The following is a 26,715-nucleotide window of genomic DNA, read 5'->3' as shown; positions in this document are numbered from 1 at the left end:
TATGGAATTTCTTTTGTTTTGTTCTTTTCTGGGCTTTGCAGTTGCTAAGTACACACTCTACCACTGAGCTACACTCCCCATCCCTGGACACTGATCTTAACAAGGGAGTTAGAAAAAGCTCTGCTACATACTACCTATGTTATATTTTTGATAGTAAGTTAACCTTTCTGAACCTCAGTTTCTTAATTTTTAAAATGGGAACAACCCCCTTTATCTCAATGAGATAATGGATGTATGACTCTAGGCTCAGCACCAAGACGCGTGGTGTTAAGATTCCCTGCCTCCCACTCATGGTACAGAAGTCAGCCTGACAAGAGGGAAGCCATCAGGAATGACCTCATACCACAGCTAAGTGAGATAGGAAAGTGCACACCAAAGCCTTCAAGACACCAAGCACTGGACTAGGATGCCCCTCCCATCAACTACTCCAGTCAGGCAGGTACAGGGAAGTCTCCCTGATGGCAGAACTGGCCTGCCTTCATCACACAGCTGTCCCAGCTGCAACCTGACACCAGCTGTGTGACTGTGTATTTCCTGATGCTGCCACAGCCAGACTAGAGGCCTATGAGGAGGGGCACTCCCTAGGTCTTTGCTCACTGTGGCCTTCCTCTGCTGAAGTATGCAGCAGGGAGTCAGTAAGTAGTGATGAATGAACACCTAACCAGAAAGACCCAGCATTTCTATTTGGGTTTGACCAGTGCACTCGGACCTGGTCTGACGGGAAGGGAAGCTCACAGATGGCACTTCTGGGGGTAGGGGAGCAATTAAGCAGAGAGACAAACCATCTCGAAGCTGCTCCATGTCATCATCAAACACGGCCTCCTTCAGGGCTGTCTTGTCGTAGGTGTTGATGGTGTCCGAGTAGGGATACGGGTTGTAGTCTCGTGTGCGTGGCCCTGGGAAGGCTCGAGGAGGCTGGGTGTTGAGGAGAGAGGTCTTGTTGTCCAGAGCCGTCCGGCCTCCTTCCACTTCACTGCTTCCCCGGCCCTCGGTGGAGGGGGAGGCTGCTCCCCCATCTCGAGACACCTGGAACACAGCACATCATCAATTCCTTTTTGGGACTTTCAACTTATTTTAATTCTCAGAAATATTAGGAGGGTCAGAGTTTTTCATTTGGAACCTAATCACTAGCAAAAGGCTATCGGTATTTCAATTTGTAATTATCAAATTCACGCACTACCAAAGAGGGAAGAGACTATGCCTACGTTTTTATCTATCCGTCCATCCATTTATAGACTAAATCTGCTTCTGTCATTTGGTGATTCATTTTACTCAAGTGTTTTCTAAAGGGCTAATCCCATGACATCCTGAAGAGTTCCTTGGAAAGGGAGGGCTGTGCATCTACCACTTATTCTTGAGGACCCTAGCTGTGGCCCACTGCACTTACCTATGGTAGCAGGCCAACAGGCCTCATCTACAGTGATCTTTACAGTGAGAACCCCACTGCACAGACCAGTTTATATGTTGCTTTCCTCACAGCAGAAACAATCCATGCGCAAGGACAGCTTTTGTAGCTCTCATGCTTAATCACGTCACTGCTTTTACTCATGCTTTAGTAAGATCTGATTTACTCAACTATTCCTCTGCTACTGTTTTTTTTAAACTTTTTTTTTGTTATTGTAGATAATGCTGAAAAATATACTATGTTGTGGAAATAATATTGTTCCTTCTTTTTGCTAAGTTCTTTATTTAACATAGATTATTGTGTAAAGGATATGAAAACTACTTTTTTGCTTAATAAAATCTTACTGAATTCTAAACAACTGTATTAATTTCTCATGCCTCCAACATCATACTAGTTTCCTATAAGCTTTTCAACATTAAATGCTATGTCAACCTAAAGCAGAATACAATCTTGATATCTACTCTATTTCTATTATTACTCAGAGAAAGGACTTTTCCCCATGTGTAAGGTTTTAATTTCTGGTCACGTGAACATTGCCCTAGATCTGATGCTCATCCTTTGGCCTTCTGTCTCACCAGGCTGGGTCCCACATGTCAAGCTTAAGAAGAATACACTGGCCTGATTTTCACATTTAATACAGTTTTCTATCTTTCTCAACTAAAAAGTTAGTAGCTGGTAGTTAAAATGTTGGACTTTGAACCTTTTCCACTCTTTATTCACTCTGTGTGTGTGTGTGGGTGTGTAGGGGCGCTGGAGATGGAACCCAGGGCTTCATGTAGGATAAACAAGTGTTCTACCATTGACATACACACCCCAGCCCTAACTCTACCTCTCTAGCCAGAGTGTCTATCAGGAACAGCCTCATCTCTGAAACAGAGTCAGCCCTTCGTGTCTACAGATTCCACATCAGTGGATTAAACCAACTATAGAAAAAAATATTCAGAGAAACTCCTGTGCTTGTACTAAACATTACAGACTAGATTCTTGTCACTATTTCTTACCATTAACATTGTATTAGGCACTCTGTAAGTAATCTAGATAAAATTTAAAGGACATAGCAGGCTATAAACTATATGCAAAATGCCACATCATTTCCCATAAAGACTTGAGCACTGTGCATTTGCGGATAGCAAGGGATGACTGGGCTGTACTTCAGTGTCTCATTCTCTTATTCCCTTTCAACCCTGCAGCCCTGAAATCCCATCCCTTCAACTTCACTTGTCCTTGGTATGTGAGGTTTCTTGGGCTTTGCCCTCTTGCCTTACTTTTTTCCTGTCAAGTTTTATTCCTTTGAACTGTCATCACAGGATTTTGATACTCAGAAAGCATCTAAATGTTTCAAAACAGGACAGTTGGTAAATGTCTACAGTAAATTGGATGATGAATTATTGTGTAGCCATAAAGGCTCATATAGAAGAACACAGAGGGGGAAAGCGCTCATGTTCTGTGCCAAACATGGTGCACAGTATGATGTCACTTATAAAAACCACTCTGCACACTTCCTTAAACGTATAAACATATAAATACACACAAATAAAACAGATACAACCTAAAATATTAATGGTGGCTATCTCTAGAGTGATTTCTTTCCACTTTTTAAGTATCACAAACTGCATTTATAACTGGATAAAATAATTACTTGTGCATCCACCTTCTCCTAGGGTCTCATCTGTTCTTGCCAGGACTTTTGTTGTCCTTGTCCAGGGGCTTTGGAACCCTCTCTCTTTCCTTGCTATATTTGTGCCTCAGGCTTCAGAGTAGGCCTCCTTCCACTACCCAGACAGCAGGAGCCACAGTGGAAATGCTGCGCTCCCGTTCCTGCCCCTAACCCACTGCCCTTTCCCTTACCCTCCTGCCTGGGCCACATCTCCTGTCTCCACATCCTTAAGGGTCTGTATCCATCAGGCACCTGCTCCCCTCCACTGCATGACACCAGTCAGGTCTCTCCCATGTTTACTGAAGTCCTCCTCAACTCAGAGTAATCTGCTTTTCATCCTCATCTCCATACTCAACTATGCTCCAAAGCCAATGAACTCCAGGAAGAGTTAAATTTGGAAACTACAGTCAATGTATGTAAAGTTATCTAAGACAAACTTAGAAGTTCAAACAGCAGGCTCATTTTCAAAGGAAAGGTCTTGATTCTACAACAAAACACTTCCAAATAAATGTAAATTTTGTCTAATTTTGGTTAAAATGGAATGTTTAATGCAGATAGTTAAAAAAAGACAAAACAAAACCAACCAACCAACAACAAAAAACAATGGAGCCACTTCATTCCACATCTAGCCTGGAATGTCCTTCCTGAAGCAGTTTCTCTTACCTTCCATGATACTAACTTTCCTGATGCCCCTCCCCTCACCCCTAACTGTCTTTTCCTTGGTGATATGCACTTCAGGGCTCTGTCCTTACCCTGTATCTGGGGATTTCACTCACTTACCCTTCTTTTGTTACCAGTGAGCCTCTTCTCAATGCCTCTCTTGTCTCTACCTTTGGCCTTGGTTACTGGCTTCAACTCTGGCCTAGCATCTCCAAAGGTCTAATGGCTATGCCTGCATGGTCACTCCCCAGGTCCTGTAATTTGCACATATTCTGGTGCATCATGTTCCAAAGAGATAACTGCACTTTCTCCTTCCAAGGTACCATCTCACTGAACTGCACCAGTATAGGCTCCACAGCCCAAAAGGCTTCTGATTCTTCTGTTTATGCTGTGTTAATCCCTAGTTCCTCCAGAATTATCCTCCATCCCATATTGAAGCAATCTTTCTGAAATATGGGGATGAACATGCTACTTACCTGCTTAAACATCCTTCAAAGATTCCTCTGTCCCAAGATAAAGTCAAGGCCTAGGCTGAGTGCCTCTCCTCAGCTGTTATCTGATGCTTGCCCCTGACCCTCGACTCTCCTCATTTCAGTCATGAAGAACAGGAGTGTGTGCCAGTCCTCTCTCATGTCTTGGCCTTCCCCTCTGATTACAACTTTCCTACTGAGACTCTTGACCTTCAGGATCCAACTAGAAGGTGACATCATTGCTGAGCACCCCAAATGGCTGGCAGGGCCCGAGTATAAACTCCAGCTCACCTATTGTACCATCCTACGCATTTATTTGCCTCTCCCATGACACTGGCACTTCCAGGGAGCCAACCTGGCTCAGAATCACCATTTTTATGATGTCACAGGAGCAAAAATATATCTGGATAAATGAAAGCAAGATGAGGGATATTCTTTCAAAATTCTGTAAAATTGCCTTGAGCCTCTAAAACTACTACTTTTGTAACTACAGGATAAAAACCACCACCATCACCAAAGCAGTCAGTTCAGAAACTACCACTTAATTGACAGTCATCTCTTTATTAGCTTGGGGATACTTACAATATCACAGTCCTTTTTGCCATCTCGCTTAATTGGTTCATTCAGATCCTCTTGGCTTCGGAAACTAAACTTTTCAATGGCTTCTGTAACTCCACGCAGAGAACTATAGATTTCTTCAGAGTTCAGGTTCTCTGTATCATAGTCCAGCATGCTAAAGACCAAAAATATTTTATTTCTTAAGTTGAAGTATGTGCATAAAATTGAGACATGGATATAAACTACAGAGTAAATTATAAATTATACTTTTGTTTCTTTAGGTGATTTGGAATGAAAAGCAGACACCTTTTATAAGAGTACCACTATTGGATAATTATACATCCTCCTTGTCAAATCTGGCCCCAAACACATTACATCAGCACTCAAGAACTAGTGGGAACAACAATAACCACAAGAATGTGAGAACTCAAAGAGTGACATTGGTGACTGAAGGCACGAAGTAATGAAAGTGGAAAAATAACTTTCTTATCTTGATGATGGAAAAAAGAAGTTTGGTTGTTACTGGTCTCAAATGTACAAACTTAAGAGGAACAGGCATTTGGAAATCAAGCTAGTATAAAAGACAAATTTCAGAGTAGCCATGCAAACAACTTCACAAGACTGGTTATGCTCAAGAGTGTCCAATCCAGAAAACTAGTAAGACCCTATTTTAAAAAACAAAAACAAAGCAACCCTGTAACTCAAAGTCAGATTCACCCCACTGGACTCCTAGGAGTCTAACTCTCCTGTTCTCTAAAATAGACTCTTCTAGATGTTTCCATATACAGTTTTATGATGAAAGCAGATTTTATGAAGATGAGCCACATTCCTGGACGGACACTTAAAAATATTTCAAAAGGCAAGAAATATCTGTCCCTCATGAATCATGATGTCAATTCTTGTCCTTTGAGACACCGAGCATGGCAAACCATGAAAAGAAGCAAGTATGCTCAAAAACAAAAATCCTTTTGGAATAATGCAGTTTGTTAATGAGTGTCCTTTAGATGTCTAAAAAGTGCACTGAGACAGAGAGGATTCTGGGAAAAAAACCATCACTGTTCTTCACTGAGAATATCAAACAAAAGCACAGGATGGATACAGCTGTATAAAGAAAGCAGAGCATGATACAACAGCCAACAAAGGACAAGTCAAAAAATATAACTTAGTTTTAAGAAAGTAGTCAAGAAAAGATCCTATGTGTTAGTCTAATTTAACTTGCAGTAAGTCCTGAGCTATACTGAGGACTGCTAGGAACACTCAAAGAGCCCTTGGCTGTGCACAGGCAAATGTGCAATATTATTTGGGAAAATCAATCTTTCAGACCATCAAAAGAGTAATAATTGAAGACAGTAGTCAACCACTGGCAGGGACTTTTCCTAATGGCAATTCCGTGCATTGCACAAGAAGTAAGTTTCCTAGAACTTAAAAACAATTAACACTTACTAAGACCCTCCCTTTACCTTAAAAAGAACAACAACAACAAAAAAAACCCAAAAACCAAAAACAAAAACAAGATTTGAGCAGGTGAAGAAAATGGGATTTGGGCAGGTATCACTTGGCGTGATCAGATCTTTGCTGGCTGAAGGATGCAATGATCCGGGTGTCTTCAAAGACTGGCTAGGCTCCATGGGACCACAAGACCTGAATTCACTCTCAGAGATGGAAGCTACTTGCCTAAGACTGCAAAACTGGCCCAGAAAGAATTCTTCTTTTCTGATGAATGGAAAAAAACACATACCCCAATTGTATTGGGAAAGTTCACAAAATAAATGCCAACTCAAAAATACTGGCTCTGGCACCAAACAAACAAAGACATGAACCTTGCACACATCTGCAGCTAAAATCCCATCTTTCCACCAACAGGAGGGGGAATAAAAAACCTGACCATAACTAAAGTCTTCCATCCAAGTTCATAGGTGTCCTTGAGGCAACACCCTGAATATGCAGAAAGCATGATGGGGAGTAGACTTCCTTTCCTGGGAATTCCACAATACCAGCTTACATGCAAAGGCATTTATACATCTGGCCAGTACACTATTTGTATATAGAAAGACTGAGTATTATGACTCAAACAAAAATATATATACAAGATGTAAAAAATGCCTTAAATACTTTAAATCACAATAACCAAAAATAATAGCATAGCCCATGCAAAAGAAAAAACAAAATAAAAACAAAACTGAAAGAATGATGAATAGACAAGAGGCGGTCTGGCAGAACGTTCAGTTTTTTAAGGGATGTCACAATATTATTTTCCACGTGTCGCTTCAGAGAATCTTGGCTTTCAGGTAATTCATGATTCTCAACATGAACTTCCTTAAAATATTTCATTTCAGCTCAATTAGTTTCTCCATCACAATAGCCTCTTTAGAAGATAAGAAAATAAAGGATTGTGGCCAGTTAATGTTCCTCTGTCTCACTTTCAATGAATACACCAATTATGCGTGCCAATTCAGGAGCAGCATGTATATGCAAGACTCCATTTGGATCCCTTGTTTGTGCTTGGAAGTGTCCCCTTGACATGAAGCTGAAGCTGAAGCCGTGAGCTCAGGCAAGAGATGTAACTGCTTTCCACTGAAGGGAACAGTTACTCATTGTTACTTGTATACTTTGGCTTCATTTCTCTTTTCTCAAGTCATTACTTCTAAGCCCTCACTCCATAGGGAAAAAGACTGTCCTTGGGGACTGGGCCCCACAAGCAACTCCCCATGTTGTGGAGCAGTACCCAGGACCCCAGAGCTGACTGAGATGAGGTGTGGTTAAATACACCTCCATCTACCACCTGCACCACAGTCTGTTCTCATTTCAGCTCCAAGACAATCCCCTGACATAATCCTTTGGGTTAAAGGCCAGGTCCTGATCACCTGTAAACACTGAGATTAGACACCAAAGGACTTCCTTAGGGTTCTTTAGATTAGGAAGAGTTACCCAATCAGTCAACAGTCACTGACCTAAGGTCAGCTCATGTCAGTGAATGCTGTCCTGAAGCAGTACTGCAGAGGACCAGATGGAGGTGGGGAGGAACTTGGGGTCAGGTCTCCAAGAAGAGAGGAAGTCTGCCTTCTGAGGCTTTCCTCTGTCATTTTGCAGGATAAGGACACTGGTGTGGAGCAGAATCATGAAATCAATAGGCTTTCAGCACAGAGCAAAGAGATGGACATTAGACTCTCTGCTGGTTTTTTAAACGTAAAAGTCTCTAGTCAATTCTCTCTCTCCCTCTGATGCTTAAGAGAAGTTGTGAGTATGTATTAAATGTTATCCACTAATGAGTCAGAGTGAAATATGTTACTGTGTGCTATGGGATTCTAGGACTAGGATGTCTTTTGGAAGGCAGTCTGGATAGCTGGCTGGGAAGATTGGCTGGGGGGAGGCTCAGTGTGCATTCAGGACAATATATTGAGAGATAGTCAATAAGCTGACCTACACATGGAGATAAGGCTAAACTTAAAAAAAAAAGTAGTGACACGTGCTTTATTAGCATTAATGATAGCTGCATTCTCCTTATCTTCTGGTCTTAACTTGTGTACCTACAAACATTCACCATAAGGTTCTCTATTTACTTTACAAGTTACTTTCAGAGCTCTAAAAGAAAGATGTTAATGTATTCAGTTGACTTGTTTACTGTGTTCAGTTTTGCTATGCAGAAGATACAAAAGTAGGAATGCAAGTCTGTGCAAAAACTACCTAAGAAACATTTCCAAAGAAACCGAATGTATTCTCTCTTTCTTCCTTCTTCTTCTTTGATGCCCTAACCCTATCACAGAGTTGGGTACAAACTCCTCTTTCAAAGCACAGTGACAGTAGGACTACCCCAGTGAGAGCTGGATTGCTCTATTCATGCAATGATAGGTTTCTAGGGAAGGCATTCTCTTATTTCTGGACCTTTACAAAATGTCCCCAAGAGACCCTAAACAGGTGTCTGGAGTACTAAGTGGCATCTTCTTGGTACCACCTGCCATCTGCCTTAACACCTGAGGGAAGCCCACCTCTTTCTAGACTCAACACCATGTAGCCAGCCAGTGCCCAGCAGCTTCACTCAGCATCCATACCAGGGGTTTGGAAGGGACTGGCCACTCTCCTGTCAGGCATCTTGAGTGAGATGTAACAGTGACGTCACCTCTTGGGACTTTCTGTCTGGACTTGTGTGCTCAGACTATTATCATGTGACACAGTCCATAGCCAGTTCATGTAGTCACCTCAGGGCTAATAGCAACACAAGCAGTTTGGAGACGGGCAGGTCAGTGTGTTCCTTAGAATAAATTCTACACCTGAGAAGCATGCTAAGGAAGCCACTCCCATTATTGTCTGCCCTGATGTCACATTTCCTGAGATCATTCTGGGGGTTGAGAACTGCAGTAGGCCAAAAGACTCGAGTAGATACTCATAGATCTGGTCAGCTGGTGACACAGTCATTGTCCCTGAGAAACGCCAGCAGCTGTGTTCTTGAGATTCAGCAGAGACCCTGCACTGCTCACACTTTCCACCAAGGCTCTACTCCTGCAAGGCTAAGTGGAGGCAGGGACCACAATGGAGGAGGTGAGAGGCTTTCCAGAAGACCTGAGACGACCTTGGAAAAGTAATAATATTGTGACACCTCGGACAAATTTAACAGGTAGCTTTTTACCTGGGCGAGTAAGAGCGCCTGAGAGTCTTGTGGGAGGGAGCGGTGGGAATGGAGTTAGGCTGAGAAAAGGGAGGTGGGTGCTTCGATAGCCCATCGGCACTCCAACCCCACAACCGACTGCAGTGATCAGAAGAGGAAAATCAGAGAGAGAAACACAGAAGCAAAGGGGAAGGGAGGAGGAAGATGCTACATTCTAAGTGACCTAGAGTCTCCTCTTTCCTGACAAAGTTGTATCAAAATTAACACTTCACCATACAGAGAAAAAGAACAAACTTTGTTTAACAGTTTGATCCTCAATAAGATTGTTTCATTCTTTTCTCTTCCAACCATGGGATGAGCTTGCTGTTTAAAAGTCATGAGATTCCAAGTGTGACTATGTGTGAGTTCTTGTGTGTACCTACCTGAGTGTACATGTGTCTGTCTGCCTCAGCTGAGAAGCACATTATAAGGACTTACCAGAAACTATGGATGTTCGTTTTTAGACAACTGTTATTTTAGAAAGAACCCATGAAGGAATATGGGGTCTTAACTCAAATGGGATCACAGGGACTATAGCAGGGAAACTCAGAGACCATGATACTCTAACCAGCGAACTCCAGTGAGGGGCAGTGCTTTTAAAGCTGGGATCCAATCAGACAGGGTCCAGAGACAATCAATTTTCTTCTGAAATAAAGCAGCAACACTAGAGGGTGAGAGCATTAAGTCTCAGCTGGCCAGCTCAGAGGAGAAAAACAAAAAACTGGAAACCTCTGCTCAGACTACCTGATAGGAGAATTAAAATACATCCGGGAATGTAGGTATCTGTCTTCACTTCACAATGTCACTAGCTGACCTGGACTTGCAGTGCCCACAAAGTAAAGTTCTAACCACTGCTGCAATTCAAAAGGATGGAAAAAGAACATGGGGGAGTTCATGGTAGTCCTGTGTGCCATGTTCTAACAGTAGGAGCCCTGGAGTGCTAGTCTCCCCAGCACCGTCACGGCCAATTTTGTAAGGAAAATAAGGTGTGCAGATGAAACGTACAGAGCCATGGAAGGCCTGATGACTTTCTCCAAGTCACATACTGGGTTGGGAGAGGGGGCACAAGAAGGGGATCTGCTGATGGGTGAGGAGCAAGCAATGTATCACTGATGAGTATGGGGCAGGGGCTACCTGCTAACTTCAGCCTTTATTCTATGGATGCTCTTGACCCTCTGATGGGAAGAATGTAAAATCCACCTAAAATTACTTTCCAGTTCTACACGACCCAGAGGTGACCTATGCAGTGCCATTCTGCTCTATGACATGTTTGCTAAGAATGTCTGGCAGGCTGGAGCAAGACCCCCAGACGCTTTGTTTTACTAGGAATGGACTTGAGATGGTTCCTGAAGCCCCTTGCAACTGTAACTCTGCTTTTCACTTATCATAAAAGCATACTGGGTAAAATGGGCTAAAATATACATAATGTGTTTAATAATGAAAACCCGAGTTCATCTCCACTCAAATACCAAGAAGTAATTGTTTATTAGCTGGCTTGTTCTTTGCGTATGTGGCAACAAAGATTTATGGGATGGCATCTCTGACACTACTGGGTTGATAAAAAGAATTTCCTTACTAATGACATTTTAAAAAGCTATCAAGTTAGATTTATTTGCCATTTTGGAACATGCCTGTCATCACCATGATCCAAGTATGGTTTTTGGACTAGAAAGCCCCATTCATTTTGGTTCTCAAAATCTGTTCAGAGACAAACAATTGGTCCTAGCTTTCTGTCTTCAGAATAAAAAACTAACACCATATAGTTAAGAAGATTTAAGATTACTGCTCAGAAAAATAGCTGAAACTGTTCTGTGACCTGTTTTATCTCCTTAGAATGTAGCAGACTAGTCAATTCTCCTACTTAGTGAAAGAAATAATTTCTTTTATCATTTTCCTGTTAGAAAGTACATAGCCTGTTTGAATGCTTTTCCTAGTGACACGATGAGTGAGGCAGTTTTCCCCACTGCTGGATAGTTTTCACTATTGTAAAATCATTTTTCCTATTGAATTCATGTTGGTTCAGGTCATCTGGCTATTTTAAGACATGAAGGTGGGAAACTTTTCTTTTTTTTTAATAAAGAAACTACATTAACTAAATAATTCCCTAAAGAAAGTATTTGTCCATAAGAAAATATGCAGGCCAAATCTGGACGTTTTAATACTGAAAACAAATGTCTTTATTTCTTCTACTGATCTTTAATCCTAAGAGTAAAAAGTTAAGATAAGGCTAATTAAGAAGAAATGGTAACCTGGAAAAATAAAATTTTTATGATTTAAAGATCCATGAATATTAATTTCTAGCAAGTTCTTTGAAAAGATTCTGGTAATGGACCCCACCAATTTTTTACCTAGACTATTAGCACAAAATAATACCTTTTGCTTATTACCTAAAGAATGTGCCACCTTAATACTGCAATAAATAAAGATAAGATGCATGAACTGTGTATTATGGGAGATCATATTTCCCAATTAATGTGGCAAACGCATGCTGTATAGACAAAGTTAGTAATTTATAGACAATACAAGTTATCCATAAAATTTTGCTATCAACTTGGGATCCTAGTCATTTAAAACAAATTATATATTTTAGATACAGATGTTAGCATTAAAATAAAAATTGGGTGACCCTCCCTCCCAGTCATACCTGGGAAAGTGACACATACTTTCATTAGTTTTTTTAATCTCAACTGTCTAAGTATAGTAGCCTGCTAAAATCATGGAAACACAGACCTACTTTAGTAATAACATTATACTTCCTTATATTCATAAAACAGGGAATTAATAAATTTATAAAATAAGGAATACATGAATACATACAAGGCAATACAAACAGCAAGATACCATAAGTAGCTTACAAAATACTTTGCTTCACCAAAAGAAAAACACAAATTTAATATGGTCCAAATATTCACAGTATAACGGGAGAGATGAAGAGAACTCTAGTTGGAAGAAGGAAGCGTGAAACTTCAGATGATTTACAAATCCCCATGTAAAAAGCAAGTATGCTTTAATGTCTTCCCAGTAAAGAGGTAAACCTTTAAAGGGAACCAACACACTTGCAGTAATCCTGAGGACAAAAGACCCCTGGTTCTCCTTGTTAGTGAGCCCAAAGATCTGGCCTTCTTAAGAGAAAAAAGAGAGCATATGTAACCCTTACTGATCTCAAAAAATTCTGACATAAGGGCCAACATTCTAAGTGGGGTCAGGTGACTCCACCTCATGTAATAGAGTCACTAAAGCCACCATGCAGACATCTAATGGCTCTGGCAAATGGACAAATGTTATTTAAAGCCAAAGCACTTTTTCTTTTGGAGCCACTGCCCCAGATTGTGTAAGTACAACAATACATGCTCCCAACAGGAGTCTGAATATGTTGCTCCAACTCCACAATCAAAATCACAGTCCTTTATAGTAGCATCTGCTTCAAACACGGTAGCAACTATGCTTGGAATGGCCACTTGGTTGGAAAACTATGCCAGACTTGGTGAGGACTATTAACTGTTTATTAGATGACTAGTAAATACCTTCAGATTCTCCTATTCGTTGGAGAACAGGAAAACTTCCCCATGGACTCTATGCAACAGTACTAAATGCAACTTTTAGCTTTAAAATCTTTTGTTTTATTTTTTACTTTTGAGACAGGGGCTCACCATATAGCCCAGGCTCACCCGGAACTGCCTATTTCCCAGGTTGGCCTTGAACTTGTAATCCTTCTGCCCCCGCCCACCAAGCACTAGAATTACTGGCATGTACCACCTTGCCAAGAGCTAGACATATCCAGAAGAACTTCCAGATTACACAGCTATATCTAGAACCTTCAGTCCCCTGATTCTCAGTACTCTGTTAGTATTAGGCTTATTCTAAAAACCTAGGACGGTCTGCACAGGCATTGGAGTACTTTGGTTTTTTACTTCTGTGGAAGTGAGCTTACCTTGGAGACAGTCCCCCATGGGAACAGTTGGTGGGTGAGGTCAGGGGGCTGGTCCTACTGCTGGGATGTCGGGAAGGCGTCCGGCCAATTGTATTGCTTGGAGATCCCTAGGGTAAAGGCAGAGTATGCACCATTACCAAAGGGATTTCTACAGAATACAACCTTACTCTTCTCTTGATCTTTTAGCCCTCATGTCAACAGGCAGAATCTGCTCACAAAGACTTTTTATATGTCCCACCCTCCCAGAGTCATTAGGCTCATTTAAACCAAACACAGATAACTGTCATGTAGGCATTCCTGGAGCTGAATGACTGGGCTAGAGTGACATACACAATGGAACATGTGCATCTTTACACTGTTAAAAAATAAATGAGTGATTCAGTGATGAGTGAATAATGAGATGAACCAATAGACGTTTAACTGATGGAAAAACCTATCCTAAGGAAAAGGTCATGCAGGAGTACCAGTCACTGATTTAGGGGGCACAGGCTAGAATCAGATAGGGCCCTGCCTGTTACAGATGCTCACATGCTAACAGAGAAAAAGAAAGCTGGCTGTCCTATCAGGGAAATTGACAGGTCATGTAACTGCAAATAGAGCACTCACCACACTGGTGTTACTGGAGTTCTTGAGGTGGTTATGCAGGAGTTTGGTGGCACCATCCTGGAATGTTTTTGGCAAGGCACCAAGTAACATGGTAAATTCAGGAGTATTCAATTCAAACAGAGAGATCAGCACAATCTGTGCTGCCTAGGAAAAGAATGAACAACTCATTTATGTGATGTATAATACTAGCACACCTTGGTCAAAATGGTCATTAAAGTTGTTTCGTATACAGAAAATCTGGAGAAAATAATATCATCAGTCACAAATAATCTGGCTTCACTTGGAAAATAAACCCTGGCTTTGGGTTTCCTCAGGACATGAATAACAAAGTCCTGTAACCTTTTCCATATTGTCTGGCACTAGGAAGGAAGCTGGTAAATAGGTAAATACAACAGTCAAAATGTTTTCAGAAGCTTAAGGCTGCTCCTACTCTAAGAAGTCAGAACTGGATGCGGCTCGCAGTGCACCATGTGACGAAGTAGTTTCTAGACAAGCTGCTGTTGGGCTTCTTTTCCTGAGAGACTTCTCACCTTATTTCTGTTGACCAAGAAATATTATAAAAAGACAAGTTAAAGCCGTCTGAAAAACTTCTACTTTTATGCCTACGAACCCACAAGAGAGGCTTTTGGGAAGTGAACTGGATATTGGGTGGTATAAATTAAAAATTTATTCCTCTGCCTTTTGGAAGCCATCTTATACTTCTTTATTAACTGAGACAAGAGACTGCAGGGCCACTTATAATAATGACAGCAGGCGGAGAAAGCAATTAGCTGAAACAAGAGTAGCCAAGGGAGACAGACTCAGGCTTTCCAGCAAGAAATGTGCTTTCTGTGGCTCTGATTTAGTGGCAGGCAATCTGAGCTTAAAAAACAATGCTCCAGGAATTAATCACAAGGGTCTGGATTTACAAAAGCTAAGCCAAAAGAAAATTTTAATAAATACCAACTGGCATTGCCTATTAATTTCTGAGTCAAAAGAAAGAAAATGACATAAAAAACTTCCTATGAATACAGTAATTTTTCATTTTTACTAAAAGCATAGTCTTTTCAAAGACTGTAATTTTTAGTAAAGTGACTATGCAGAATACTTTTCTATGACATTCAATATTACAAAAAATATGCTTATTGAGAATGTCTTTCGGGATAAACATCACAAAATATCTCAATGCTTTTATAATGTTAAGATTAATTCTAGGTCCAGTTAGGACAAAACTACTATTTTTGTGCCTGGAGAAGGAAAAAAAATTCAAAGGCCCAAATTATAAAGTATCAGGAGAATGATGTTCTTCATGGAATAAAAATTACTTTTTCAGCATCTAAACAGCATTCAATAAGCAAAGTATGGGGCAAAGTACTTAATTTTTTCCCTTGATCTCCAAATACTGTCACTAGCTTTTCACCCAACTTAAATCACAAATGGCCAATGTATTTTTTTGACATAAGCAAAAACCATTATTATTGATTGCAATAAAATATATTTTCTGTATTTCATTATTGAAACATTTTAAATAAATCCTTATCTGAAGGAATTGATTTCACAACCAACTTAATGTACTGTTAACATGATTTTATATTTGTGTAACAGAACAAATTCCAAAAGTCATGCAAAGCAACGTGAGTATTTTAAAAAACATTTCATTAAGTGTTAGAAAAACACACGTGCGTGAAAAACTGCACCAAAGAGAAAGAAGGAGACTAGATTTTAGCAAGGAAAAACATCCATGTTGCCAGTTTAATGATAAGAAAGCACAGGCACTGAGATGTTGTGGATGGAAACGGCATTGAAAATTATAAAGGGTAGCACTGCATTCTTAAATAGTATGTTTTCTGTGAAATGTGCCATAGTCTTTATTTAAGAGTTCATATTTCTTCCTGGAATCTGATGTTACTTAATGTCACAAATTAATGAGGTTTTTTCATGAAGCAAATTATAAGATTAATAGTATCTTTTAATAACAGGAGTGTTGAAGAACAGCAGGTCCAGAAATTGTGCAAATTTCTGGCTACTTAATGGAATGACATTTATCCAGGTAGGAAAAGAAAGTGCACAACATTTTTTATTTCTGACCCACTTACTAGACTTTTCTCAATAACTGAACTTTTATAAGAAACAAATAGAAACACATGGAATTTTGAAATTGTAACTAGTAGGGCAGATATATTTGCATTGTGTGTGTGCCAAATAAATAAGATTAATTTTTACCTTTTTCATAACATAAAATACAAATAATTTTATATAGTTTTCAAAGTGTCACTCTGGTTTAATGTAGCTTCTAAAGTAAAATCTTTTCCCAATGAGAGATTTAAGCTCCAGAAATAGAAAGTTATCATTCCAGTGTGTTTTTCTTAAAAAATTCTACATCAATGTTTTACAAGAAATGAGACTGTTATGGTCCCTAAAATATTTTATCTATGATCCCTGAATTAATGGAAAGTATTAACATCAATTTGCTTCATTAAAAAGAGTAATTCTGAGCCAGGCAAGATGATGCACACCTGTAATTCCAGCACTTTGCAGGAAGATCACAGATTTGAGACCAGCTTCGGCTACACAAAAAGACCCTGTCTCAACTTCACAACCCCTCAAAAAAAGAAAAATTCCAAATATGGAGGTGACCGGAGATAGCTCATGCTTGATGTAACTCAGAAAGCAAAGCATACCACTGTTCTCATGTGCACCTTGGCACCACTGTCTCCACCAAAGGCAGGAGCTACAGCAGCTAGACAAACACTTCCAAGTGCTGCTGACTTTTCTCTAAAGGACAACTTGGGCAATTTAAGGTAGCAGCTTAAAAGGAAGTAGTTCTCAGCCAGGTGACAGAGGCTCATGCCTGTAATCTTAGCTACTCAGAAGACAGAGATCAGGAGGATCACAGTTCGAAGCCAGCCTGGACAAATAGTTCAAGAGACCCTATCTTGAAAAAACCCATCACAAAAATAGAGAGTGCTTAAGGTGCAGTCCTTGAGTTCAAGACCTAGCATCACACCAACAAAAACAAAAAGAAAGTAGTTCTTGCTGACACCCTTCTAGTGGAATTTGGGTTGGGGGTGGAAATGGGGGACAAAAGATTATTCCAATCACACTGTGACTGTTTGAAGAGAACTCCTAGGGCCAGCAACTGTCTTGAAGCTATATACCTTATAGGAGAAAGGAATTCTTCTTAGCAGACAGGACATAAATAAAACATTGACAAATGTTAATGTCATTGTTGGCATTATTTATGAAAATGTAAAATAAAAGAGGAAAATTAAAGAGTTGTCTAATTTTCTAAGTAACTCTTACTTCTCCCTTTTAAGGTTGTCATTAAACTTGCTTCACAAAATCACCAAAAAGAAGGTATTTCGAAACCTTCAGATAGTTGTCATTTTGCATTTCTCCCTTTCCTAGTCCATGAATATATGGTAATAGTCTACATTCAACCCAGCTATTGCACTGGGAAGGTGGTTAATCACGAAACACACACAACACCAACACTGTCACGGGTACACGCACAGTCGCATAGTATTATATTAATTTTAGGTTTCTTCAAAATCTTTCTAGTGTCTTCACAAGGGTAACTGGTATTAATAAACTAAAATGCAAACAGTGAGGTATGCTGTTTGAAATTAGTACACAGTTCCAATCTACCTGTTTACAGTTTTCTTCCAAGTTTCCTTGTCCAGGCCCAGAGCAGGTGGAAGCTGCCCTAGTGGGGAGTTCCTCCCCTGCTCGACTACGCTGAAGCGGGGACTGGCAAACAGGAGAGGGGAAGAAAAGGAAATGGGGGAACAGGAAAAGAGGAGAACAGGAACGGGGAAGGACCACGTCAGAAAAGCAGCAAGTGTTACCCAAGGCTGTCTGCTGCTGACAAAGTATGTGACTTCTTATGTAAAATCACCAAGGCCCATAAGCTAAAAGTTAGGAACATAAGAATCTCAGAATTCTTGATTATTTGCTAGGTCCTTTACATAAGAATTATAGTCTTACCCGGAGGAGGAATATTCTTGCTTCACATGAGGAAGTGCAAGATCAGAGGCCAAAAAAAGAGACTTGAGAGAAGATTCATGTCATAGGTAGGTTGAGATTCAAATCTTACTTGATGATTAGAAACCCTTAGCTTTTTAAATTAGATCATGCTATCTCAAGAATCAGAGGCTTTTCAAAAGTCATCTAGAAATTTTACCTTTTGAAGGTTATTTATAAACTTTTCCTGCTGGAGCCAACAGCATTTTTATACATCTCTGCCATGCCTTCACTTCCCACATTGCTCAGAACATTTGGGCTAAGGAATTACCAAATAACGTGAATGATTCCTGTCAACCCACCAAAAGACATCAATGCCTTGACAAACTGAATTACATAAGCAAACATACAGGCATTATGGATCTTAAGATATAAGTATGCAATTAAAAATTCTAGCAGGCATGGTGGTACATGCCTATAATTTCAGCACTGGGGAGGTGGAGGCAGGAGGATCATAAGTTTGAGGCTACTCAGTAAGTTCCAAGCCAGCATGAGCTACATATGGAGACCCTGCCTCAAGAAAGACCACAGGCTGTAGATGCAACTCAGTGGCAGAGCACTTGCCTAGCATGAACAAAGCACTGGGCTCGATCCTCAGTACTGCAAAAAAAACTTTATGGGAAAAAATTATGTTGCCATGACCACATTCCCTTTGAATGGATCACATGGATTCCTAAATGCTGGAAAAAACATTGTACATTGTACTCAATTTGTTCCATAAATAGCAGCAGTAGAAGCAGCAAAGCTGAAACAGCCCCCAAACAACAGCAGGAGCTGCAACAGCAATGAAGTCAGATTTATCTGATTTTTACTATACTGTCATCAATTCTCCCAGTGATGCCTGAGACAAGAATCATCCCCTCTTTACAGATAACAAAGAAGACAACTTGCTCACATCATAGAGGCAGAAGTCAAAAGGAGGCTGAACACTAGGCCCACTTTCTTGTCATGGGTAATACACACTATTACCTTACATTAAACAGGTGCATTGGGAAAAGCCTAGTATACCTCATCAACATGGTCAACACAACAGTTAGGACTCTCATACTCAAGAAAGGAAAGGTGAAATATCCAGGCCAGGTAAAAGTTGGGTGGAGCTTCGCAGTGCACCTTATTGGTGACTGCTTTGTGTTTGGTTTTGAAAACATCTTAACTCCCTCCACAGTGTGAAACACACACAAAAAAACTAACCTAAAAAGGGAATAAAGAAAATAGTAAAAAAAAAATGCTGTAATCGATGAATCTGAGTTGTTTCAGCATGCATCGGTTTAAAATGCCTTGAAAATGTTTTCACAGATATAATCTTATAGATCTGGAGAACTCATTACATTGTCTGCAAATTCAACAGCACTGTTTTCATAAAATTAATATTCTCCAGAGATAGGATAGGCCCAATAAAGGTTTACTGCATAGATTCATACTGAAGGGCTTTCCTAATATTTAGAAAATAACCCCATCCTACTGCTGTTAAGAAATTCAAGCAGGACACTGGCAGGAGAACTTGGTTCATAACCACAAAGATGCTTTTATTTCACCGAGACTGCCACAATATCAGGCATGACCTTCAAAAAATTGTAGAAATGAAGGGCTGGCAGAGTGGCTCAAGTGGTAGAGCACCTGCCTAACAAGCACAAAGCCCTGAGTTTAAACCCCAGGACTGCCAAAAAAAAAAAAAAAAATTGTGGAAATGAGAGATGAGGCAAAACTTATCTTTATTCAAGATAAACACTACTTTGATCTTTAGTGCATTAACTCATCTAGATAAGAATGGTCCAGTTTTACTTTTACACATTTTAGACTTTAGAGCAGAGTGATATAAATCACATCACAATTTTTAAGTATTTGAATTTATTTAAGCACCACATTCATTCATTCATTCAAATCATCTTATATTCTTGGGTAAGGCAGTCATATCACTCACAACAGCAACTGTATTTATAAATGACCAGCAGATGGCACATCAAAACAGGCATTTAAATAAAAGTGACTCTCTCCAGGAAGGATTAATCTTCAGTGTCTTAAGGCATCACTTGTGGCTGAGTACTGTGCTTTAACACACCTATCTGAATCAAATAACAGGCTTCAGTAGTCAGTCCTGGATGTGTACTGATGGTTACAGTGAAAGCCATATGCATCTCGAATGGCTTAAAAAAAAAATCAACAGAGATACCCAGAATGCAGATGCACCTGCTAAAGCACAGGCCACAAATGTGTGTGGTTTTAAGTGGCCAGGTTTGTGCTAATTTGTTATGCAACAGAAAACCAATATAGAGAGCAAAAGAAAACTTTCAATTCTATAGTTTTTATAAGGATGACTTTAAAATGTCATTTGAAACAAGATCATTTCTGTGGGTGTTTATCATTCATTAATTCATGGAATATTTGTTAGATGCCTACTATGTTAGTTTATGTCACTGTGACAAAATACCTGAAACAAACAACTTATAAGAAAAGTTGATTGTGGCTAAGTTTCAGTCTATGGTCACTTGGCCCTGTTGCTTTGGGCCTGTGGCAGCAGAGTACATGGTGAGAGTGCAAGGTAGAGGAGGTTGTTCACATCATGGCGGCCTAGAAGCAAAGAAAAGAGAGAAGGGGATGGGGTCCCAATGTCCCCTCCAAGGGCATACTGCTAATGACCTAATTTCCTCTTACTAGGCTCCACCTCTTAAAGGTTCCACCACCTCTAAATAGTGGTGGAGGCCACAGGCTAGGGACCAAGCCTTTGACAGAAGCTGGGGATATGGGTTATTTGCAGACACTCCAGATCCAAACTACAGCACCTCCTATGTTCCTACAGATTTTGCAATTGGTGCAGAACATTCAGGGTGAGCAAATCAGTCTTCTAATGTTCAACTTTCCCAAACCCTTGGCGTCAAACATATTCACCTACTCACTGTTCCCAAACTTTTATCTTCTCAACATGGAATATTGTCTTTTCCCTAAGCTCATCACTTATGCAAATTCCATCCATATTTCATGATGGACAAGGAATCTTATCTTCCAGGAAGCTTTCTAGTGTTGATGCAGTGTGCACTGAGCTGACAATAGACAAAAACCCAGCAGGTATTGTTAGCCTGAAGGAAGACTGCCAAGGGTCAATGAGTTCCAACCACTAGACTAGGTTTAAAGGCAGCATGTAACTTTAGGTAGTGGGTAGAGAGGTGGGGAAGGCACCAAGAAACAATGAAGTCAGGCCTAGTTCTGAAGATACTGAGGAGTTAGGATGGGTAGTAAGAGAATTTGTAGCAACCAGATCAACCTATATCAGCAGGCTTCAGGTTTCATTCTAGGGCAACAGTTCAAAATAAGAGGCCTCAACTCTACATTAAAAATCAGCCAAGAGTGGAGGAGACAGCAATCACAAACAGCACAATGTTCACATTCTACCCTAAATAAAAATTATGCATGAGTAGAGCTCAGGAATCTAGGGTGGTTTTAATTGCAGCTACCACTAAAAACTATTGATCTCAAACTTTTTGAATCCCTCTGAAGATCAGGATTTTTGTACTAGAACCTGGGTTTAAACTAGGTCTGAAGGTGAGGAGTTAAGCAGCCTCACAGTGGGATGGGGAGAGAAGTCAGGGCAGGCAATGGGAGTAACATGCCAGGGAGACAAAGCTTTGTGAAGTACAGCATATAATTCAAACAATAAATGCACCATGTGATGTCTGATTTCCTAATCCTATTTGGTTTGAGTTACTATTGAAATAAGTTGAAGGTATTGGAGCTTCAGGATAAATAATTCAAGGAAGGAAGTTCCTGCAAAGTTCTGATTAGAAAAGGACAGTAAGTCCTGGTTCAAATTTTCTAATGTGCATGTGCACAGAAAATGGACATGATCATCACATTTAGTTGCTCCCAACAGGCCACATTGTGAAATACACAAATCTAGAACACATTTAGTCCATGTCAGGAAATACTTAGGATTTGATTACAAGAACCCATACTCACACTTGCACACACTGCTATGGTTTGGGTATCCTTCATAGTCCACTGTGATTGAAGGCTTGGTCCAACATGGGAACTAATGGGAGGTGATGAACGTTCAAAAGGTGGCTCTGGTGAGAGATCCTTAGGTCACTGGGGACATGCTCTTTAAAGGGACCAGGCTCTGATTTCTTGTTTTGCAATGAAATCTCATCTATACCCATGTTTCTGCCATGATGTAATGCAGCTGGCAAGGGCCCTCACCAGAAATGAGCTGATGCTAGCACCATGTGCTTAACCTTCCAAAACTTTCAGCTGAATCAACCACTTCTTTTCCCTAAGTATCCTTTGTTAGGTATTTTGTTACAGTGATGAAAAGCTGACTAAAACACATACCTTATGTGTTATACTTGAAGTCAGCAACTTAAATTTTATTTAATAACTTTGTTTTTACTGGTTGATCCTGTGATACTGAAAATTACAACAGAAATATATACATATTTTTTTCTTTTTTGGTGGTGGGATGGAACTCAGGGCTTCATGAATGCTAGGCAAGTGCTCTACCATTGAGCTACATCCCAGCCCCAGAAATATTTATTTCTGACTTTTAAGCCAAAAAAAAAAAAAAAAAAATGAAAAAAAATCTAAACACCTACCACTGTATCTCACAAATCCCAAATTGCCTTATTGGTTAAGTGTTACAATGAAATTTCTTTTGATAAATATTGAAATATTTTGCAAAAGGATCATGAATCAAAACTTTCATATTAGAATAATAATTTTGAAAAAGTACTTTAAAAAGGTTTACTTTTATTCCCTTGACATTGGCCAACTTAATTTATTATTATATTAACGGATATGAGAATTAAATGGACCATGACCCTTCCAAAGAATTCTTCTAGATAATTGTTTAGTTCTCCTTTTTGAATTTCATTAGAATTCAGTGTTCACCTGCACTTGGAAATGCATCAGCCTTGCTGACGATAGCTTGGAATCATCTTTTCTTTTTCCCTATCTGGACTCAGGTAGTCCACATTTTCCATAGGCCAATGGGGTGCATTACTTGGGATGGCTGTGGAGGCAGCATAGCACAAAAGGAAAACATGTCAGGCCCAGGATTATACCCCAAAATTCAAACTGAATACTTCTGGTGTGAAGGCAGAACAGAAATGTGGCTTTAAAAAATATGAGAGTTAGCCAGGCGTAGACATGATGTGCATGTCTATAACCCCAGCACTTGGAGGGCTGAAGCAGGAGCATTTCAAGTTTAAGACCACCTTGGGCTACATACTAAGACCCTATCTCCAAAAAAATATGACAGGAAAGGCTTTTATATAAAGTAAAAGTCAGTAACAGACATGTGTGCAACCCAACCACAGGCCTAACACTGACTGAAAGAGAATGAGAGTATCAACACTGACTCACACTTGTATGCTTGTCCCATTGTCAGGGGTGGATTAAACCCTTTGCATGCTTTAATGAACCCTTATAACAGTTCTGTGAAGCAGACTACTAACAAGTAGGAGAAATAACAGCAGTCAGTGCTCTTCTACGTTATATGCCTCTTGACATGCCATTTCAGAAGCAAGTGGCAAAATATTTCCTTTGAGCTAATAAAAGAAAGAAACACAGTGCCTTGGTATCTTTTTCGATGACTCTCAAAAATCTGAATTCTACACACACCCCACTCTACTTCCCAAATCAGAGGGAGTATGTTCCAAGTGTGGCATATAATTAGAAGGTCTTTGGCTCTTCTCAAAGTCGAGACTCTCTTATATCTTAGCAAACTTTCAACTACATTTTACTCTATAGCTAGCAGCCTCAAATCTGCAATTCTGTTCACAAAGCACATGTTACCAACTGCCAACTGATACAGTGTCCTTGTGAAAAACACTAAATGACTAGTGCTAGTATATATAATAGTATAATATACATATTATAAAATATGTAAAACAGATGCCTGTGAAAACCATCACCACCATAGACTGGAAATGGGTACAGCAGGAGAGAGAAGGGATACCACCAAAGCCCTAGTTTTCATAGAAAAAGAGTTACAAAGGTTTTTGTGGGGTGTGGGTAGAGTGGTGACCAAGTTTCTAAATGAATTTCTTTTTCTAGTTCAGGCATAATAAATAGTCAGTAATTCTACTTTAGCTCCCTTGGACATACCTTTCTCACATCTGAACTCTTTGGTTCTGTTGTCCAGGTTATGATTCTAGAAACAGCAAGTCTTGTTTCACTAGAATTTACAAAATCTGTTGGATCCATCTGTCTGGCCAGAGACTCAATGTATTTCAGGATTGCAACTTTGACCTGAAAGACCCAATAATTATAAATATTAAGAATACTTCATGAATCTTTGAATAGAATTCTTGGCTGGGGGTGAGAGAAGAGTACACACCATGAAGAGAAAGTCTCCCCTCTGCCCTGGTTTACATTCCACATGGAGTCACATCCTACTCCTTATCCATGTTGCAAGATACTTATGGGCAGCTCTGCCACTGACTGAGAGTAAGTTCTTCTGCAATGAGTTCTGCTGCATTCCGGGCCAGGTCCTATGAGGCAGCATTTTTAGTTCTGTCCCAACTTCCCCATCAACTTCTCAACTGGTCTTAATCTCAGGAAAAAAGGGCTATCATTTTTTAGATCTAGAACCTCAACACAAGTTGATCAAAGAACAGACCAAGAACATGACTATACATATCTTCCTTCCCTTCTAAGATTTTCTTAGAGAATGTTAGCATTAGAGAATAATTCCAGTAAGATACGATTATAATGAGACTATCTTAACACATAAGAATGGCTGAATTTTTCTAGTTTAAATATTGACTGTGAAAAAGACTAATAATGCCCAAATGTTGCTGAGGACAGGGTAACTGGAGCTCTCGTATTTACTGGTAGGAATATATTATGGGACAGCCATTTTGGCAGTGTTTAAAAATTATTAAACATGGCTTTCCAATGAACCAGAGATTCTTCTACAATATACAGAACCAAGACAAATGGGAATATGTCCACAAAGAGCTGAACAGAAATGTTCACAAATTTATCCATAATAGCTAAATATGAACCATGTATTTAAAAAAAAAAGTAAATCTGAAACAACTTTGGATTACAGAGCTTGAATTATAATGACAGTTACTGACCTTGAGGTTTGGAGTTTGAGTTTGATCCACAATAAATCTCATTAAAATGTTAAACTGTTGGTCAAACGGAAAGGAATCCCTAGGTTAAAAAGAAAAGTGCTTATTTCTAAAGATATCACAAAAACATGCTGTTGCCAATTACTCTAATATATGTAAAAGCCTATTCACATTTTTTGAAATTCTTTTCATTTTATACAAACACTAAGTGAATAATGTTCATATAGAAAAGTTAGAAAAAGAAAAGTACCCCAAACACACACTGAAGTTACTGTGACTAGCTATTTTAAAAATCAAGATAAGCAGTAAATTTACAAAAGTAACACAGATATTCTTCCTGGCCTGCCCTTCTCTGGATCTACCTCTTCCCTCCAGCTACCTCTCTGAATACTGCTCACACAAAAAACACTTCGCATTCCCAGATCTTATTTTTATATCCTGATGAGGCTGCTTATGGCTGACCCTGCTTAAGCCGACTATATGTCCTCCTTATCTTGGTAAATGTGTATGATCCTCTTTTGTAAAGTCACCACAGAAGAATGCCTAAGCGTATACTCAGCAAGGGAAAATTCCCCATCCAGCTACAACTCATACCCAGAAGCCAGCCCCTGCTCCATTTCTTGCCTGTAACTGATTCTATTTCTCATCGTCACTGTACAGCTCTGATCCAATCAAGTTACCCGGAGGGGTTCCTGTAGAGAAAGTCAGTGCTCTCTCGTTTAAAATGTGGAAATTACTATGACTAGTTGAAGATTTCATAATGGGCCCCCTATTGATAATGGTGATGTCACTTCTCCATTGACAGGAAAGATAATGCAACACAAGTATCTGATACAATGTCTAATTACACTGGTTTCTTTGGAATCTCTTACAGACTTTTCCTAATTACTAAAGTATGGTAAAGTGAAGAATGTAGGTTTGAATCTATAAAATGAAGGAAACTATCTATTATCACAAGGCTGATATGAAAGTTAAAAGAAATAGTATGAAAAAATCATAGAAAGTAAACCTAGGGCTGGTGGGAGAGTACTTGCCTAGCATGATGGAGGTCCTGAGTTCCATCCCCAGCAGCCCTGACCCCCAAAGTAAACCTAACCCAATGGAACCTTTTCTTCTATGTTTGTTTATACCCTGGAACCTTAGATGACCACTTCTGGAAACAAAGTGTACTTTAGTATCATGATTTAAGCGATACTAAACACACCAGAAAACAAATGCCTCTCCCCTACTCCTGCAATAAGAGGTGGATGGAAAACACATTTCAGACCCTAGTAGGTTTAGCCAGGAAATGGGCCCTGTTGTTAGCCACAGCCAGAGATAAGGAAACCAAGGCAGATTAGCAACCAGGTCCAGAACCTGTGGAACAACTTAGTCATCATTGAACCCCTTCCTCTAAATAATCACTGGCTGATTCTAGATAAGCTTAAACAGCTTATCTATCTATCTCAATGGCTGAGAGAAAGACAGGAATAATGAAAATGCCTTAGGGACTCAGACCAAATCTACTGAGATCAGGATTCTTTTTGGGGGGAAAGGAGGTGCTTCAACTCAGGGCTTCGCATTTGCTAGGCAACCACCCTATCACTTCAGCAACTCTGCCAGCTCCAAGATTAGGATTCTTAAAGGAAAGGGTGCACAGGAAAATTAACAGGAGAATATAACTTTTCATTCATTCTTTCCTTCCTTCTTTCCTCTCCTCTCCTCTCCTTCGCTC

At 39.8% G+C, this 26,715-nt stretch overlaps 1 protein-coding gene across 26 annotated transcripts in view; it reads right to left on the bottom strand.

Annotated features, from left to right (window-relative positions):
- The window catches only part of Clasp1 (cytoplasmic linker associated protein 1), a 251,589-nt gene that overhangs the window by 24,794 nt on the left and 200,080 nt on the right, over positions 1-26,715 (bottom strand). For 17 of the 26 annotated variants that reach the window (XM_074070504.1, XM_074070506.1, XM_074070505.1 and 14 more), the window contains 6 exons: positions 25,005-25,083; positions 24,028-24,171; positions 13,930-14,073; positions 13,324-13,430; positions 4,775-4,925; positions 783-1,026 (listed from right to left, as the gene is read on the bottom strand). In XM_074070504.1, coding sequence (XP_073926605.1) covers positions 783-1,026; positions 4,775-4,925; positions 13,324-13,430; positions 13,930-14,073; positions 24,028-24,171; positions 25,005-25,083 — 869 coding nt within the window. Of the gene's footprint in view, positions 1-782; positions 1,027-4,774; positions 4,926-9,374; positions 9,492-13,323; positions 13,431-13,929; positions 14,074-17,556; positions 17,659-24,027; positions 24,172-25,004; positions 25,084-26,715 lie in introns of all 26 variants that reach the window. The other 9 variants (XM_074070502.1, XM_074070503.1, XM_074070510.1 and 6 more) reach the window with 2 other exon arrangements.

The sequence above is a fragment of the Castor canadensis genome, chromosome 4 (assembly GCF_047511655.1).
Source record: "Castor canadensis chromosome 4, mCasCan1.hap1v2, whole genome shotgun sequence".
Classification (NCBI taxonomy): Eukaryota; Metazoa; Chordata; class Mammalia; order Rodentia; family Castoridae; genus Castor; species Castor canadensis.
This window is presented reverse-complemented; position numbering and strand designations above follow the sequence as displayed.